Raw genomic sequence first — 20988 nt, 5'->3', positions numbered from 1 at the left:
CTCCCACCGGGAATTGAACCCAAGTCTCCCACGTCAAAGGTGCGTACGTTAACCGCTTAGCCACGAAGGAGCTCAGTAAGGAATATATAATTTTGCAGTGTAATATACGAGTTTAGGGGTGTACATATACAGTTTTGTTATACAATTAAATTTAGTAAATTCAACATAATTCTAGGTTTTGGGATTATTTTGTATAACTGGAATGTGGAGTGACGAAGTATTGTTGAGTTTTGATGTATTCCAAGAAAATGAAAACTGTATTTAATGGCAACGAACATGTTTCGGGAAGCTGCAAAAGTATTTCTTTGAATGTCGTAGCATATGCTTGTAGTATTCACTGTCTTTCTAAGAGTAATAACACATATAATAACATGCGTGGAATTAAAAATATAAGTTGTTCATTAATTTCCAGTTTCAATATAACTTTTGCAGAACAAGCCTTATTATCCATTACTATGATTATTTGATTAATATTATCCTTTCTATTTATTTGTTTTGCAAATTTGTTATTAAATAGGTCCCTAATCTGATCACACAATTTTCCAGACAGAATTTTAAGATGCATGATTTTATGATTTTTTGATTTCATGAGCAAGGAATCAGATCTCTTCTTACACCTTCGTTGTATAAGAGTACAAAGAGTTAGTAGTACCTTGTGTTGCTCTTGTCAATTTACGTAACAAAATATGAAACAAGATATACGGTATTTTAACTGAAGAAGAGAGTTATACAGTTATACAGCCTTTAGTCTATATAACAGCCTCCTAATAGTTATACAGCCTTTAGTCTAACAAAGTGTTACAAGCAACCAGGAAAAGTAACATTGACATACAAATACTGTATTCAGATAATGTCTTGCCTCCCCCCTTTTAACGTCCAACCGCCGCCACTGCCTAGGACTAACAGGTGGGTCCATTGCACTCGTACGCATACTTTCTTTAATAATTACTAGGCTTAGTAAGTATTGAGATTCTATGACATTTCCCTGGTTGTGTTCTTGTATTATGTTATTTAAGTATTTTTTTTTTCATTTCCGTGAGTTAAGTGATAGTTTTTAAAATTTATAGCATTGGGTACCGAGTGGGTCCATTAAACTCGAGCCTTACTGAAGAAATATGAGGATAGATTGAGAATAGATTGAGATTGTGGCTCGTAGCGGAGTGAACGTTCTGATAATCTTCTAACTGTCCCAATGAAGTCAGATATAACATATTGCAACTTTATGTGTTATTATTTAGTTTGATTGATTTAATTATTTGCAATTTTGCTTATTTTAGTAGCAACTTTTCTTTATTCATTCACTTATATAAGTCCATTGTCAGAAGCATAATAGTTGCTTTTGTCTATCAAACTGTATTAATTTTTCCATTGTATACAGTTGCGTATTCAGGGGGAGTTTCCCGGGATATGAACTCCCAAGAACCAAAATTTTAAAAAGTTGCTAGAATAAAATTTAAATTTGCGCTTTCAGTCTCCACATTAACAAAAAAGTTTACTGACCCCCCCCCAAATAGAAATCCTGGCTTTGCCACTGATTGTATGTAAAGTTTCGTTTATTATTAGTGTGTTTTGATCATTGCACATGGTAGACAAACAGATCACTAACAATACACGCACTATTGATGGTAGAGGAGGAATATTTTTGGTAAATCAATAAACAATGAAGAAATTGATTCCCGACAGACGATAATATATTAGCAGACTTATATACAAATGCAACTGAAGTTTCTTGTTCAGGTACCGATATTGAAATGAGACGTTGAGTAGTTTTCTTATCCAGAGGATTGGTTAGAAGTTTGAAGCGTAGCACCTATAGCTAATGCAAAAGCACGTGCTAATGCAAAAAGCAAAACTCCGGAGAAAAGCGATCCTACATGGGCTGCCTTATGTTTTGATGACAACATCGGCGCTATTAGAATACCTGATGATGAACTGTTCCTAATTTGTGAAGTTGCAGATTCTTCGCACACTCTGCAATATAATTTTATTCTTACATGCAATATGACTGTAGACGAACAATTTCTCATTTTTTGGGTGTGCTGTGTCTTTTGACAATATATACCCAGTAAGATCACCCATTGCAAAACACAATGCACAACTATCCTGAAGTGGTCACTTGTAGAGCGGAGGAAAAACTCAAAGTTATCATATATTACAATACAACAAAATCACACGTTCACACTAACAATCATATGGCTCGCTGTTAGATTACAAAACAATGAACAAAATGGCCTATGACAGTATTTTACATAACTGATGTAAGTGGACTCAACACTTATGGTATTGTGTCATCAAAGCGTAATTTCAAACGATAAACATACATTTAAAAAGTTTGAAATTCCGTAAACTCTTCATTTCGTCTGGTTAGCAGTTCGCCAACGTTGAGAAAAAATCACGGAGAATGGAAGCTTCCCTGCATACTGAAGAGGAACAGTCTAAGAAATTCTCTCCAGCAAAGAGGGAGCACAAAACAAGAACTTTCTGCCGCAAATGCAAGCTACATGAATGTACTGACATGTAACATTTTCGAAGTGTAACACTCCGATTTTGATAAAATTTGGCAGGTAGATATTACACATGAAATAAACGAATACGTGTTTTTTTCTTTTCTGGGGAAAACTGTTTTAAGGGGTAAAAGCCTCCACCCAAAATTTGGAGAAATTTGAGGTCCGAAAGACAAGAAGAAGTTAGCCGGAGTGAATGAAATTGTGCACATATATTATAAACGTTAAATGATGGAATATGTGTTTCGTATTTTCCTCGGAAAAATGGTTGGGTGGGGCACAGACCCCTTCAAATCTTTGATCTCGAAATATCAAAAGCGCTAATGACAGTACGTCAAAAATGCCTACTGGACATGGAGAATTGCAACGAAACTATGTTTATATTTCATCACGACTTATCAAAGTGCTAATTAGTGTAATGAAAAGTACCTAAAAAGACATGGAGAATTGTAAAACAATTACCTGTGACTAATTTTTAAATTTTGTTACGCAGAAATAAGTTTTTTTCTTGCAAATTTCAATATTATACTTCTGAATAGTGTTTTACTTCATAATAAAACCTTCCTTTTGCAAAAAAAAAAATAATAAAAAAAACATAAATAATAATAATAATAATAATAATAATAATAATAATAATAAATAAATAAAAATAATAAATAAATAAATAAATAGGTTTGTATTTAGTTTTATGTTCCATGGTTTTGCCAGGTAGGCTAAAGAAGACTTGGATTTACTGATTATAGTGGAATCCGAACCACTTTGGTCATTCAATGCTCTCCCACCAGGAATCGAATCTTGAACCTCATACGCCAAAGGCTTGCGTTCTTGCCACTAGACCAGCGAGGAAAGATAAAACAAACATATATAGGAATATGTAAATTAAACTCACAACCAGACGTGGCTAGTGAGGGAAGTCGTGAGCCAAAGCGTTCCAGACAAGTCACACGAACACGAAGTACATACTGCAGCACTTGGGATTCGCGAATTTTTACAGGGAGAATGAGAAAGTCCGATTTCTATGGAATGGTGGACGGATTTGTTTTCCTTCTCTCTGACAAGGGTCAGAAGTGATGGATTACTTACAACAAATCGTACCAGAATAAACTGAAGAACTCCTAATTTATTTTGATCAACATTACGCATCAGGTAGTCTCTGGAGTATGCGACTTACGGTGATCTTACGATTCAATTTCTTTGCTAGCCTCTTTTGTTTCCTCGCAACATACCCGTTCATATAGCAAAATTACAGAAAGAGACACGAACGAGTAAATTGATAGAAGCTTCGAATTTGAAATTCCAAAAGGTTGAACCTGTCCATCCTTCCTTGTGGATGGACATTACAAAAGGATGAGGCCATGGTTTCAACTGCATCGAACATGAGTAGCGAGATGAATTACTGAAGAAGAGGGTAAAATGGAAGACGACTAGCCTTCAAAGGCGCTTGTTCAACTTAGTGATGGATTATTCTCAAAGAAACACCATACTCGTTCAATATCTGATTGGAATTGATTACTGCATAAGGCTGTAACTTTAGGGTATAATGTGTACAATAAGGTTCGTAAAGCGATTAACTTATTGGTTCGTAAAGCAACGTTATTTTTATTATAGAACGTTACGTTGTTTTTCAGTGCTTGTAGTGTATGACATCAATTGCTTAACTATACAGATTTATATAACTCATAAAGTTGTGAAATATGTATCAGACTTAATGCGGCTAGCTTGTTAGATGTTTTTTTTTTCTGAAACTGTGTAATACCATATGATAATTTGACTTTTTCTTTTTTGGTATCGAAACCGATGTTGTTATATAGTCAGAGTTACCATATGTCAGGTTTTTACCGGGACAGTCCCGGTTTGAAAGCTCTTGAAATGAAATGAAACCTTGAGTACGATAGAGAAGACGGTGATTGTGAGAATGAATGAAATGGTGGAATTAAGAAAGTGAGAGAAAACGAGAGAACTCCGAGTTTATCCATGCACGCAGCGTCTGACTACCACAAAGCCCATTTGACGCAAGATGGGATAAAACCAGGGATTACATGAACCAGATGTGAGTGTTTCTACAACTGAACCACCGTGACCTCCATGAAGACTCTTATCCCGGTGTTTCGCCAGTTTACATTTTGTCCCGGTTCTCAGTCGTGAGAATATGTTCACCGTTTTTTGTATGCCTTATCCTGATTGCGGTATTCTAGATTACGTCTGTTTTACATAGTTTTCACATTAAAAGCTAAATATGTAACCTTAGTTTATAGTACATTTAAATATTGTAGAGCATTGCATACCACGGAGTACAGTTACATACATGCATATATATATATATATATATATATATATATATATATATATATATATATATAAAACTACGTTTCTGCGTTTCACCCTTTCCCCCGGAGGTTATGATTCATTGAAGCGTCATAATCTGTGCTATTGGCTGGTCTCTCTGTCTCTCTCTCGCTCTCTCTCTCCCTCTTCATAACAGTTTTACTTAGTGGACGCTAAGTACACGGAACATGGATGTAAGAAAATAACAGGAATTAACGACCTGTGGAAAGAGTGGTAAAATGAACTGGACATCCCTGATTGTGAGATAAAATCAATACCAAATTCCTTCTGTGAGCCAGAAACACTGGGCGCTAAGTCTACGGGCGCTACATGCACGGAACCGCGGTGGCTCAGTGGTAGAGCATTCACTTCTGGTGCCTGGGGATCTTGGTTCGATCCCAGCTCGCGCCAAGTGAACTTCATGGTGGACAAATACCATGTGTGTGGGTTTTCTCCAGGCTATCCCACTTTCTTCATTCCACCATTTCATTCATTTCTCATCATCACCGTCTCCTTTAGCCTAACCGGCATATCCGTCGGACGTAAAACTTAAATATTTCATTTCATTTTTTACACCCAACGGCAAGAGCTCCTTCTTTCATGAAGAGAGATTGTATTAAGAAACTGTTTAAAAAAGTGTACACATATTTATGCACATTGGTACTTCTAAACATTAATTTCATGCATTTTTTCTTTTTTTTTTTAGTTGAACGTCCCGCTAGGCTAAAGGAGACAGACGGTTAATGAAAGTGAATGGTTGTGATTTTTTTTTGTACTCTACCACCGGGAATCGAACAAGGGAAAGCATAGCAGAGGCGCACGCGCTAGCTTCTAGACCAACGGGGAGGTTCTTCATAAATGTCATATTCTGTGTAAAAATAATCAGCATATATCCAATACATAAGTAACTCATTTAAAGACTTCAAAATACTTACCAATGAGCCGCTTTACACAGCCAACTGCCCACATAACTCGTTTAGTAACACTTTTATGAAATTAACGTTCCAAAATCTTCGAATCTTGTGATTTGACCGATGCAAAGTCCCACTAGTTCTTACACAGACTTTTCTTGGGTGTATACTGTAGGGTCTACAAGGAATAATCGAATGTTAACTTTTGACAACTTCGTTGAAGAATGTCTAACAGCATATACCTTTGAATCGTATTTTAAACACTTTACACTTTTCTAGTTCACCATGCTATCAGTATACGATACACTGCAGACTATGGCAGAACTGGCTAAGCACTTCTTACCGGTCTGACAGCTAGTGAGGAAAAGAGTAGAATTTTGCTCTTTATACAATAACCTCAATTAATACGTTGAGTGGGTGTATTTATGAATGAATCAAAACTTTAAAAGTAATAACAACCAAACAAATTGGTATTTACAAAAGAGTGTATTATTTTCAGATTCCACAAAATATGAATGAATGAGCAATGACACATGTAAAAGACAGAGTAAACATTAACCAACAGCTCATTTAACGATCAGGTGTGCTCTGTATGAAAAATTAGAATATAATTCTAAACTCTTTCATATGTATTTTGACTCATAATTACACAAAGTTGTGTTTTCCGTAAATAAATGGCTGTAGTAGAGCCGGAAACAAATATGGTAACTGAAAACATAAGCCTAATATAAATGTATACAGGAAATCGTGCTTTCTACATTATTTACGTCAATATCCGGAATGTTTCAGATTCATAAACAGGTTGTAATATTACAATGCATTTTTTTAATATATAAAAGAATGTTCTATACAAACATTTACGCAAAATACGTGCATTAAGCAACAACAGCATGCTTAAAAACGTATATGTATGTTATTATTTTAACGTCCCTCAATTGCTAAGGGGAAAGGTGATGATGATAATGAACGAAATAGTGGAATGAATGAAGTGGGAGAAAAGGGAAGAGCTCCAAGAAAACTCACGCACATGATATTCGTATCAACACAAAACCTACATACTGTGGCTGAGATCGAATGACGTGAGCGCTCTACCATTATTTTGTTTAAGTTTCTGACTTTTGCATTATTTTTTTTCAGTGTTCGGAACCACTAGACTCGGCAGAGATATGAACACAGAAACTCGTACAGTTAAAACTCCATCCATGCTCTTCAGAGACACTGGAACCCTCAATGAGTTACAATCGTCAACCTAACATCTCAGGCCACTCAACTACCTCGGTCCATGTAAATGTTTGGTAGGTATATGCGAGAGTAAAATTGTATACTGAAAGTAACAAACAAGAATACACTGGTGTGTAAAACTTACGGAGGAGAGTAAGTTTCGCATACTGTGTCACTTCCAAGTGAAATAGATCGGTAAAATAGTGGAGGATGAAATTGGGGACCTTGCAGTCTTGTTAAATGTATTGCAATTGTACTCGCTGTTTGACGTTAGTCCCTTCTTGTCAGTAGCACAATGTAGCGGTCCGTAACTCCTCACACCAGAGGTGAGAACTCTATCACTAAGCACCCATCCCTAACAGCACAAGATGTGCTAGGCATGTGCCATTTAGGTGTCCAAGCTACTTTTTAGGTACCCGACACTTAACACATATGATATTCATGTGTTAAGTATGCACTTCAGCTACCTGCAGTTTTAGGTACTTGTTACACCTAATTGCAACTATGTACCACAAATATAGCATTTATATACTTGGCTCAGTTTCGCACTCTAACAGTTATTTGTTTTTATGTCATCACTTGGAACATATATCTGTCATGTTCTAGGTACGTCCTTTAGGTACATATTGTTTCAGATACCCTAACAGCACAAGGTGTGCTAGGCATTCGCCATTTAGGTGTTCTAAGTTCATCTCCCACATTTCATGCATCTGTTTTTCTTTTTCTAAGTGATTGTGAACTAGAAGCAATAAACGTATCAACTTTATTAGATGGCAACTGTCGCCGATCATTTGAAAGTGAATATGGAAGAACCATGAAATAAAGTAAATAGACACTCGTCAATTTGTTATAAAATTACATGGCGACCAGATTTTATCTGATGCCAAACGGTTATAGTCGAATATATGCGGTTAAAGAAGCACTCTGATTAGCCGAATGCAGAAGACCTCAAGAATTTATCCTTCTTCAAGCGACCTTCTCTTCATCGCCTCTGTTGCCACGTCGGAAGAGCACGCGGCTAGTAATCCAAAGGTTGGTGATTCGTGTTCACCCTAGGATACATTTTTTTTACTTGTTTAAAGTGTTTTTAGACTCACCTTAATGTAAACGCATTACGCATACAGGCGATTTAATATATTTTGGGGGAGTAATTTTGTGGTTCATTGACGCTTACGGCATGGGGAACATACCTACAACATACTAGGCACGTTCCCCAGGTACATGCCAGGCATTTGCCTAGGGGCAGACATAGACTGTGACTATCACTTGCCATCCATGTGATTTCTTCCTCAGAAGTATATAAGGTACATACTAGACACATTCCCATGTGCCTGAGGGAACATGATAGGCATATGCCTGCTATGTAATTGTACTGTTAGGGATGTCCCTTACTACTCGTAACAATAATAGTTATTTTATAATTTTGGTTTATCCTCCTCACGGGTCACTTTCAACATAAGCTAAATAATCATTATCGAATTGAGTTTGTCGAATCTGTCATTAAGTTTTATTTTAGCTAAATGATCATCATTGCATTGAATCTATCATTAAGTTTTATTTTGGTTAAATAATCGGCATTTCGTTGAATCTGTCATTGGTTTTTATTTTGACACATTCCATATCATGATACTGCGCACAGGGATCTACACCTAAAGACACAATGCACAGGGTGTGTCAAAATACCATATCAGTATCTTCCGAAAACTCCTACAATCCAGTTGACATAGTATAAAGCAGTGGTCGCAAAACTTATGAAGCTTCCGAGCTATCGTGCCATTTTTAAATCCTACTGTGAGCAACCAACCAAAAGAACTACCAACTGTTTTTTTTTTTTTTTTTTTTTTTTTTTTTAAATCTTACATTTGTTTATGGAGGAACCAGTGGAAGAATCAAGGTTAGCCGGAGCGTTAATGTGATCTATCGAAAATGTCCCCGTGAGCTATTAGTAGCTCGTGATGAAGTTTTTGACGATCACTGGCCTAAAGTTTAGCGATAACTAGATCTATCTGTCTTGGATTCGAATCTCGCTTAAGGCATAGGCATTGTGTATTGTTTACTTCACGTTTCATTTCATTGTCATCGTAAGTCTACTTTAGCCTAAAGGAACGTAATGGGACTCATACATTAATGAATTCTTGCTTTGCAATCATAGTACTTTTTGCTCCGTACAATTTATTTTACCATAATACACATGTAAAATTAAATATTAATATAACACAGAGAAATATATTGGAGAGAAGAAACCAGAGCATTATATGCATCATATTTCATAAAATATATTAGTTCTCACATAATTTGACATTACATATTCATCATCATATTCTATGAACATTATCATTAAAATGTATGTGGTATATGTTAATTCATTTCCTTATTGTATTGATTAAATTTTTACGTACTTATATAATAAAATTCTTGGTAGTCTTTGGTAATAAGATCCTTGATAAATTTTAATGTATTTTTCCAAGAAACTTTTCTATTTATTCTTCGAAGAATATTTTTGCCATTTTCTCGAAATTAAAACTTTTATTCAGCTTTTGTTACATATGGTAGTATTAAAACATGGACGAACATTGTGTGTCATATGTTGGTATCCTACGTACTCTTCAATGAAGCTCTGCATTCTTTCACAGACGACTGCGGGTGCTGTATCATCCTGCGAATGGAGTTGAACGATTCTTCCACTTCGTGCAGCAGATAGTCAAATATTGTTGCCGGGAATGTAGAACTTACCAGACAACGTCCAATTGGGCCTCACATGTGTTCAATGGAGGACTAACTGCTTTACAAGATGTAAGGAGTAAGCAAAATCTGGAGGCCAAGCGGGCTGGGGGAGGTGATATGCAGTAGTGTTGAGTAGTGAGTAGAATGTTTGTGAGCATTGCTCGGTATTTAAAGATCAGATTTACCTGATGGTGCAGGTGACCTAAAATAAATTATATTTTGGATGGTATCCGTGAATTTTCTAGGTGTTCTCTCGTTTCTTCCTACATTCTTATTCCATCAATTATTTCACTATCATTCACTTTCATTACTTATCTATGTCCTTTAGCCCAAAGGGCATAATCGTAGAACATAAACCCATACATTTTATTTCTCTCTCTCTCTCTCTCTCTCTTTTTTTTTTTTTTTTTTTTTTTTTTTTTTTAACTGTCACAATAGACATTGGCTTGTTTCTGAAATATTTTCCTGACCAGAACTCTCATTCCAATTTATGAGCTATGCAATTTGGAATGTGAGCTTACTCCAATTTAATAATTGCCATTTAGAACAAGAATTAGGAGGAGAAAATACTGGAAAAAATCCTTTCAAACGTTGAGGTTAAAGATTGGGTAAATTTTACATGTACTGGTGTTAAATATTTACTAAAATCAATGGAGGGCGATTCCTCTCCACCCCTCGCAATCGTGAAGCTTACATGTAAGTTTTCATCTTGCATGCATTTTATTAAGTTCATAAGAATTTAATTTTGACCATTTTTGAATCGCGGTGAATAGCGACTGGCCATTGCTATTGAATAAATAAACTAAAATATAGAAGCAAACTCTTAGTAGAGGATATTCGATCATCTGCATCATAGATTATAAACAAACATAAATGTATCTCATCAATAACACAAGATATATATATTTTTTATTATGCCTTTTCGTTGTTCATTTCCAATATATTGTAAACTTATAATAAAACACGTGCAAGGTTGTACATGAAAATAGAATGTATGTAGTTCGATACAGTAATGATTTGAGAGGATGGCCCGGTGGAATCCCCGCGGGACAGACGAAATTCTCTCGGAGCATTATCTCCGTTCGTTTTCACTAGTATTTTCCCAGTATTAATTTTCATTGCTACTGTATTGAAACTCTTCCCCGCGAGGTACTATGAATACTGGTAGGATATATTGTTGAAAGAGTATATATAATTTGATTAGGTTTCATAATTCGAAACAAATATATATCAATCACACAGAAAATAACAGAGAAATTTGATCAATATAGTGACCTACCTTACCTAGCCCACTTAGATAAAAATCTGTTAGCTGCATTAAAATTACCCCAAAATAAAATATTTTACTTTTTTTTTTTTTTAAGATAGAGGGCACACGATAGTGAGAAAAGGACTGGCATGAGAGCATGATTTCGAAACTTTCTTTCAAAACGTTATTGTTGAAAAAACAATTGATTTTTCTTCTTTCTTGTAAACTAGTAGCCCTCTCTGCCTTGTCTTTTGGTTACAGCGTCGTTGTGCGCTGATCTTTGTTTTCTGGAGGCACGAATTGGATTAGTTATTACGACATGTCTCTCTTCAAGCAAATCTCCGAATGGGAGCCCCCGCGGGAGAAAGCGTGCTCCACGAGAAAATCACAGAAAAAAAAAAACCATGACAAATGGCAATTTCCTTCTCCGCCAACAACTATTCTAAGTGATGCAATATTTATATCCCTTCTACAATCACTGCAATCACCCTGATTATGCACATTGTCCACCCTGATAAAAATACGAAAAGAACAAAACGCTATGGCAATTTGGAAACATTTACTCCAAAAGGAAAATTTATCATTTCTTTGTTGTTTATCTTTTTTGCTTTTTTTAAATCCACTTTTAGACTTGATTTTTTTTTGTTTTTTATTATTACTATCAATTGGGCGTTCTCTGCAACGTAAATATTATCACCAAACTGGTAATAATTCTTTTCAAATAATGTTTTAACTTCTTTTTACTTTTTTGAGTTGATATCAAATTCACAGTTACTTTTTAATTACACACTTCTAAAATTATATTTCCGGTGTTTTCTAAATGGCTATTACAATAAAATATTATTACTAAAATTGTGTTAAGTGTGTGGAGCATTTAGAATTTTGTTTCGGGTGGCTATGTACAACACGGGGAAACAGGGGGGGGGCATTGCCTACCTGAGTTTGAGAATTAAATATATTTAAATTTATTCATAACTTGAATATTTAATGGCAAGAATTGCAGACTGGTGAATCTTATGTGATATAATACACACAAAAATTTAGCAGTGAATTTAACCTTTTATTCTATTTATAGAAGAAAAAGGAATCATTATCTTGGCTTACCTATTTCCCGGGCTACTTATTTCCTCCCCTCTTGATCTTCTTTAATTCAAACATTTAACCTCCTTTATAACTAAACCATGTACACATTCCTTTGCTATAATAATTAAAGTCCAGTTATGTTGATATCCGTTCAAGTAGGTGTGGAACACCAGTTTCGCTTATCAGCTCCTCTTACTTACTGAGGAGCTGAGGAGCTATACGCCATGTTACTGATGACGGCAGACTTGAATCACAACTAACAACGGTCGAAAGTATGATAGGAGAAACGAAAGAAAGCAACAACTAAGAAAAAGAAACGGAAGAGTAGAATGGACGAAAGAAAAAAAAGGGAACGCAGTTCTTACATGGAATGGAATTTGACAAATACAGTATTACTTCTGATGTTTATTTCGGGGGCTTCAACCGGACAGCCCCCTTAAATACGCCACTGAAAATAAACATGACCAGTGAAGTTTCAAGGTAACGCCAAACCCAGCAATCACCAGGTACCCTCTCACTTCAGGGGTCTCCATTCGCTTATTTTTATTTAATAAAAAACCAAAATATTGCATAACTACAGAGTTATCATACGTTATTTTTTACCCCAGATATATCACCTTTCTTAAGAGTAAGATAAGCATCTGCATGCACTTTCTCCCACAATCAAATTGACAGTATTTTCTATCAATTCGAGAAAAATTGAATCTCGATTCTTGTAAATATTTGCGTCTATCGACCACAAAGGAAGTGTGTAATAGTCGAACGCAGGTCGGAAGGCGGTCGTCTACTAATAGTTTACACGATAGTATACTAATTTAATAGGAGCAAAATCTCCAGTCTTGAGAAAAAAAAAACACCCCCAAGAGCTAACCTAACCATTCTGGATTTTTTTCTCCAGAGAAATGACTCGTACTATATTATAAGGTTATTAATGAAATATGAATGTACAAGGAAATTAAGCAAAATCATTAGATCCATTTCCAAGAAAATCGCATTTCTTTCTTTGTTTCTTTTTTATTTTCACTCTTCAATAAAGTACCTGTATTTCCTAGGGTAGGAAGATTTGAAAAGAAAACCTCTGGGTAATATTACAAAAATTTTAAAATGTGATCCAGATACATGAACGGCGAGTATGGCCTCTAGGCGGGTATATATTAGAGATGGCCGGAACCGGTTTTCGGTTCTGAACGGATCCGGTTCCGGAACCTGGTTTTCGTATCCGTGTCTGGAACCGGTTCCTAAGACCCGCTTACGGAACCGGGTTTTCGTATCCAGGTTTGGAATCAGTTTCTAAGATTCAATTCTGAAGATCCGGTTTCGGATCCAAGTTTGGAACCGGTTCCGAAGATCCGGTTATAAAAACCGGATTTACAAGAACCGCTTTCTCGTGGAACCGGTTCCGCCGGAACCGGAACTGCGGCTATCCCTAGTATACATCAGGACAAACGGATAACCAGACGAAAAGAAATGGAAAAATCGCTTTTTCGGTATGTAGGGGCTATATGAAACGTGTAAATTCGTTGAAATCTCGAGTTATTTATTTATTTATTTATTTATTTATTTATTTATTCAGGATCATTATACTTTCTTTTCCCCTATCGTCTCTCGAGGGTAAAAATACGTTTAAACAGAAGTTCATATTGAATCTAACTTTATTTCGTTGCTAAGTCTACAGTTATTTTCTAGAATTATAAATAACACTAATGTGATACGGTACATCGGATTCTTCTTTCAGTGATACGCCTCCGGTGGAAGTTCACTTTTTGAAATGAAATTTGAAATGTAATAGGAGCTTCAGTTTTACATCCAGGGACCAAATAAAATTTTGATTCGACCCACTGGTAAAAGTGGATCTGAAAAGGTAGTGGGACCAATGACGTCACGCCGTCCCCCGTGCCTATCTTTACCCATTGTAATTTTTTAGGAAGTGAAGGGACGCCATAGATATTTTTTGGAAGTGGAGTGATGGCGTCCTTCCGCGTTCCCCCTCACTTTTACTCCTTCGACCCTGAGCATGACTACGTAATCAGGAAAATAAGAAAAATGTACATGTTTGTAAATTATTATTACATAGTTGGTAACCCAGCTCTATTGATATGAATCAAGCTTCGGGGAAATTCCCATTAGAATAGCAAAAAAATATGAAAAAATAAATGTATTATTACATATTTTTGTTACATACTTCAACTTGACCACGACAATAATTTATTGACTTATTCTTGCTAGTTCTGGTCAGTAAGTGAGAAAATACGTCTAGAATACCCACTCTATTTGTGAAAAAAGAAAGTAATAAGGTTGGAGTTCGCCTTAAAAGAGCAATGTGAAGAAAAAAAGCTGTGAACAATGCGAACGTAACAACAAATCTTACATGACGCTGTTAACCATAGGAAATGTTAATGCAACAGTAATGAAGTTGTGTGCAGAGAAATGTTTGTATGTCGTTGTAGCATGATATATGTAAGTGTTTAGGTACACATATCATAAAGAAGAAGACAGAAACTTCTGTCAATATGCCTGACTTTCAGATGCTAAAACTAGTTAGGCAGATGTTTCAGTTTCATGAACAGAATTGAAGACTTTCAAAAGAGTCTGTCAATTAGGAAATTGTCGCGTTAGTTTTACAAAGAGTCTATTGGAAATAGGCTTTTGTATAACTGAGTTTACAAAATGAATAGGCTCGCATACTTTCCTTAACATAGTTTTATTTACAAATACCAATATTTATTACTATTCAAAGGGACTTAACTATTGAAACAAATTACCTTCTACGGTGTGCAACAGATCTTCCTTTCTTCTTGTTATCAAATACATTGCTTATAGTGATTTGACCATATAGCACATCCTTTCATGGTATTAGGGGTAGTGGGTTTCCTAGTTCTCATTAAATCTACTAAATGAAACAGAAGGCGTTCTAGATCTGTTTATTTGTTTATTGAAGTGTAGTGTCTCTTATCACCAAGGCTATATGATACATGAACCTACAGTTTAAGGTGGAAATCCAATCTCTCGCACTACCCCTTGACCGTCAGGACCCCGTGAACCAAAGGATAGCCACTACACCAGCAATGAAGGCTGTAAAGATTTCCAGAATGCGGATCATTGATAAGCAGTATATTTGTTGTAAGAGAAAGGGAAGTAAGTTAGGTCTCAACAACCTTCATAAGCGTCTAAACGATCTAAGAGAGTCCAGACGCCTTGGTCTAAAGGTTAGCGCGCATACTTTTGGTGTCCACTCAGTTCTGGGTTCGGTTCACGGTGGGAGAGCTTCAAACACATGACAGTGGCTCTGATTCCATTTTAAAATGCAGGTCTCGTCTTGTATGGTTTATCTGCTGACTAAGTACATACGATACAATACAAATTATTAAAACAGTCAGGGAATTGAATCCAGAATCTTTCGATTACAATGCACTACCTCACAAACTAATTGATAGCGTTTGTTTCATTCTAAGCTTTCAAAAGGCTGTCCATAAGTATTAGGAGTTTCATAGAACGAATCTATCTGCCTGTCTGTCTTCCCATGTATCAGAGCATAAATGGTAAGTGATAACTACAACTGTTTTTTGCTATAGGATTCACCGTTCCTAGAACAAGCTTTATCACTCTACTGAAACCAAAGTGGTATATCCTGTTACTCGCAGTTTCACTCATAAATACCCACAGTTTGAAAAACTACTTACGTAACGAAACTGTTTTGGTCTTTTTAATATAATACTCGTGTGTTTGGTTACATGGTAATATTAAATACAAACGCATTACTCTTCGCTTTCGTACTATCGTAAATTATCAATGATAGAATGACAACGAGTTTGCCAGTATTCACTGTTAAGTCCAAAGAAAATTCATGTAGTAACAACTTGTAATATGCCATTACAGCCTAATGATATTATGTTTTTAACAGGAGGGTGCCCGAAATTTTTTGCACTGACTGTACTTGACGTTTAACAAAAAATTTCTGGCTGTTCATATAATTCGTAATATTGTTCATTATTCTATTTCAAATTAACATGGAAAAACTGTAAAAAAATTCATTGGGAATGATAGTTTTGGGAATCAATATCTTTATTTATATTTTAAATTAGTTATAAGTCTTGCATATGTATATGTAAATGGATTATTACAATTCTTACGGTGTCAGTGCTATCCGAAAATATAGATCCGCTATTGGACGGAACTTTCCAGATCAAATAACCAATCTAAAATTCGACAGAATTTTCAGGACCACCCTTCACCTCTCTTTTAGATACCTAGGTCCTTCTAAAATCTAGTTTAATCCAGATTTCACCAAATTTTATTCGTTTCAAAGCCCCACCGCCAAAATGCTTAGTTTTGATTGGCTGATAAACCCACGCTATGATATTAGGGCGCAATTATTCCATTCCTTGCAAGAATTCCACTGAAGACGCCGACCCGGATCTGCCAGCATATAAAAGTCGAAAATTAGCTGGAAAAGCTGCAGTAAAAGGTAAAATAAGATAATAGTTGAATAACTACCAAGCAGGAAGCTAAGGAGCCATAAATTTGGTAGCTTTTCATAGTAAAAACCGGACTAAAAAGAAGAAATAGGAAGTGCAATTTAGGGACGCCATGATTTCATATACCGATCGCTATGGACAGGATTTCGAAGTAGTGTGATTTCCGTTTCCTTCCTAAAACCGGTTCTGAAGATCAGTATTTTCCCCTGATATTTTTCACCTTCCAATTTTCCTGCTATTTGAGGGTTACAAGACCTGTCCATTATAGATTTGTTTATGTAGGTAGCGAGTGATTTCTTTTTTTTTTTTTTACATACATGGCGGTATTTTTAGGTCTGTTTGTAGTGTTAGTAACTATCAGCATGCACGTGTAAAGTTTCAGTAAGGGCTCCTATCTGACTCCCAAATTGGGAGTACGGCTTCCAGCGGGATGAGTTGAACATTTAGTTTGTTCCGGGTTCCTGCCCCTTCAGGGCAGGGGTCCTATTGTTAGCTAATACTTCGATATGTCCCCTCAGGGCATTGATTAAATAGGTTGAGTAAAGAATGTGATTCAGTGAAAACAAGGGCCAGTTGGCCCTGTCCCTTTCTTTCCTTTTCCTTTCGAGCCGATTTAAAATGGTAAAATATGAATGTTTTCTGTGTATATTTATTAGTATAACATGTATTAATGATAGTGACGATTGGTGTGTATTGGCATGATGTGTCTTGTAGTTTAAGTAGTATGTGTATATTTGTAATGTAGTATCAGTGGCATGTATGTGTTCGTAATGTAGAAACATGTTCTATTGGTAGTAATCGTGATAATTAAGTGATGAAAGAGTGTGTGAGATAACTAAAAAGGGACAGTGTAGTATTTGCTATGCGATAAAATTTTTATTATTCCGTCATTAAGTGAACTCATACACAATATTTAATAGTGAACGTAATATAGTATAATAATCCCGTGTACAAGGTCACATTCAGTTGTTCAAGGGTTGATTATATCGTCGCTAGCCCTAGTGTCAAAAGTCAGTACTAACCGCCATTCTTCTGTCGAGGTACTTAGTGATTTAGTTTTCACGAAATTGACCTTTCTTTCCGAAATAAAACCTAGAAGGTATAATTCACAGCCCATATGAATGTACAGTTAGGTCAAGTGACACAAAATTAATATATTTTGGAACTTTCAACACTCTGCCTAGTCTAGAAATCGAAATATTTAAATAAATAAACTATCCGTAATTTCTTAACAGAAGTCGGGCGATATGATGCTAGTTCTTCGCTTTGGAATTATATTAGATGTTCATTTTTCTTCGTGGCTGCAGAAGTTCATTGTTGCTGCAGAATTTTATAAACATTAAACATTATCGCAGATAATCCTATTTTCAGTGAACATACGTAGGATTTTTTTTCCTTCCGTTCTTAATAAAACTACCAGGTATTACTTAGTATTGTGTGTGGTGAAGGAGTCTTGGGTTCGAGTGAGGTTGTCGTGCGGTGATCGGAACGGGAAATGTTTGTAGTGATTATAGATTTTAAAGTGTCATGATGAAATGTGTATATAGGCTGGGCGTAGATAGAGGAAACAGGGTGTTTGTAAAATATAGCGTCGTAGTAAATGAAAAGAATGATTATATGAATATTATATGAATATTAATAAGTATATGAATATTGTAGTAGATGAATATAGAAGATAGGACACCCATATAGTTAAATGTATAGTAGCCCAGTGAATACTTCGCCGCGTGTTGATATATAGATATTGAATAGATACGTGTAGCTACAAACATCTCAGGTTCTGACCCCTGCACCATAATATCACGCGGACCGGAGGGCGATATATAGTCGGACTATGGTAATACTTTGTAGTTTTATGTGTTATACTATTAATCAACCATAGTAATACCATCTGATAGAATAGATAGCATCATATAACTGCTGACTAGACATATTGAATAATAAATTATGAAAGGACAATAGTAGTTATACAATAGGGCTGTAGTGAATTATATTTTCTGGTCAGTTTTAAAATAGAATATCCTGCTCCGTGAGATTTTTTTTTTCCTTCACGTTACCTACTCGGGCTAGCTTACGATGTTCATGGAGGCGACAGCTCGGACTGGGTTACAGAATCAAAACAATTAATTATTGAAATTTATTATTCCGTACCCGGGCATCGACCTCTCCCCCCCTTAAGTATTTTCGTTTTCTTTTCTTAGTTTCCAAACTAGATAGTGATGGAAATTAATCGATGCCTCAGAATTTAGCGCATTCTGCGAAGGGGAGCTATCGGTGAGGTTTGGCCATTGAAATCACCGATCCAAAATTCAGTTTATTTAATTTTTTTTATTTTGGCAAATCATTAATTAGGGATATCTTAACTTTTACTCTAGTTTCATTACTGTCCTAGAACCTCCTTAGTTCTTCTGAGGGGTCGAATGTTTTTTTTTTCCTCTTACTTAGAGATTTCAAAACTGGGGACGTAGTTACCTGGCCCCTTCCCCCTCTCCTTTTATCCTGCTGGTCTGGGCCGGATACGGGGATCGGATTTCAATCTTACAAGCAAATTCTTGTGGGGTTGGGATCTGATGGACACAGACTTGCATCCTTGGCAGCAGGGACTCCCTCCTAGTTTACGTATTTAAGTGAACTACCCTTTTTCGGCATATGTGAATATTTTTGGCTATGAGTTGTTATATATTTAAATTCGATCACTCTTCTGTGTAGTGAGTAGTACTTTAATCTTTCTCGTTTTGTTGGCGCCGCTTTCTCTCTCTTGTCTCCTTCTTCCTTCTTACTTCGAGATTTTTTTTAATTTTCAACCTTCCCCCCCCCAAGATTTTGAACTTGTTACTTACGATTTATTTAACGTACAACTCTGATCTGAAATTACCAGCTGAGACGTTGCAAGACACGATTCATGAATGGGGTAGATAATGATCGGGTCCTCCATCACATTTTGACCTATCGCTGAAATGAACAAAGACTTAGTATTTGACGACACTTCGATTACGTTCTTTCACCGTCGTTCCTCTTAAGTTTTTTTCGTAATCCGTTGGTCACTTTCCTTTCTGTGTTGGTTTTCGATTACTTTGTAGTTAACCTGGGCCCAGAAATTGTACTTTGGTTTTATCTAGTTATATCGTTAGGAATGCTCTGTGTTACGTGCCTGCCTTCCAAAGTTTTTTTTTCCTTCATGATTTAAACACGGATTGATTATATAAAAGTGAAAAATTTATAGATGCGCGGTATCAGGTAGAAAAGCGATTTTCTTTTTCATATGTAATGTCGGAAGTCATTTGTTTTTGGACAATGTTTGCAACCTTGTAAAAATTTTATTATTGGGGTGATTAATTTAAATGTGTGCGCATTTATTGAATATAAATATATATATAGAGAGAGAAATGAATACGTCGAGATGTATATGTAATTAGTATGTGAATATGATTTTAAAGTAAAAGTATGATATTAAATGTATTATGATTATATGTAAGAGCGCTCGTGTCTGTCCCCCTAAAAAACGTGTATTGGTTGCTATAGTTTACCAGTAAGTTTCTCCGACGAATATAAGAATGTAGATTTTGTTAAGAATACCGCCGTGCACTTAAGTAATTTTCCTTTTCTGTTGAATAAATGTAAATGATACCTTATGTAATTATGTAATGGCATGTATTTTAAAGTAACGGCAGGTCTAAACGTAACCCACATCATAACGCATATTATCCCTGAACTACCAACCTAAAGCCATTGTGGAAAGTGCACCTGGAATCCTTCTCACCTGGATATGTATCCTGTGACTTGACCAGTTTTTTTTTATCCTCAATTTAAATCTTCTTACTCAGTACACCTGTGGAAGATCATTTTAACTCCGAACCATGTATAAATATATACGAAAGTGATCCTAGAGAAAGGTCTCATGACGTGTCCCAGTATTAAATAAATAATTTGAAACTATTCATCTAATAAGTTTTGAAATGGATCGTCTCAGAGGAGAAACATCCTCTAGTAAAAGTTGTTTTCTCAAGGTCCCTAGATGGGTAAAGCGTCGTAATGTGCGATTGTAGACATAAACTGTGACGAGTTACGAACCAGATATAAATGACGAATGGTTTTTGTGAACCAATAGTGAGATATATATAGATATAAAGAGAGAGATATAAATAAACACAAACTAAGTTAAATGGAGCGAAATGTTTGGACACTATGAGTAGTGCGTGATTTGTGATTTGAACGCTCAAAATTATTGATATTTCATTTCTTAATGTGAGGTAGAGACTCATACAAGTTTTAATGCACCTAAAAGTTTTTTTTTCTTTCCTCTTTGTCAAATTTTTTTAAGTGAAATAAATGTCTTCTTTGCGTATGTCGCAAATCATAATTTTGATTTAGCATGCCTAAGATACAATATATGTATTTATTTTTATTTGTCAAGATGATTGAATATATAAAAACTTACTAGAATATAACACTATGTACTCTATTAATATATAACCAATAACTTGTGCATGTAATAT

General features: G+C 35.6%; 1 protein-coding gene across 2 annotated transcripts in view; it reads right to left on the bottom strand.

Annotated features, from left to right (window-relative positions):
• The window catches only part of LOC145662678 (uncharacterized), a 481436-nt gene that overhangs the window by 394288 nt on the left and 66160 nt on the right, over window positions 1-20988 (bottom strand). Inside the window, exon 1 of one of the 2 annotated variants that reach the window (XM_081728500.1) lies at window positions 5765-6013. The exons of the other annotated variant lie outside the window; for it this stretch is intronic. Within the exon in view, the coding sequence (XP_081584626.1) occupies window positions 5765-5798 (34 nt within the window). The 5' untranslated portion in view covers window positions 5799-6013. Of the gene's footprint in view, window positions 1-5764; window positions 6014-20988 lie in introns of those variants that run through there. 2 annotated transcript variants of the gene reach the window in all.

This window comes from Thermobia domestica, chromosome 10 (assembly GCF_964235325.1).
Source record: "Thermobia domestica chromosome 10, izTheDome1.hap1.1, whole genome shotgun sequence".
Lineage (NCBI taxonomy): Eukaryota > Metazoa > Arthropoda > Insecta > Zygentoma > Lepismatidae > Thermobia > Thermobia domestica.
This window is presented reverse-complemented; position numbering and strand designations above follow the sequence as displayed.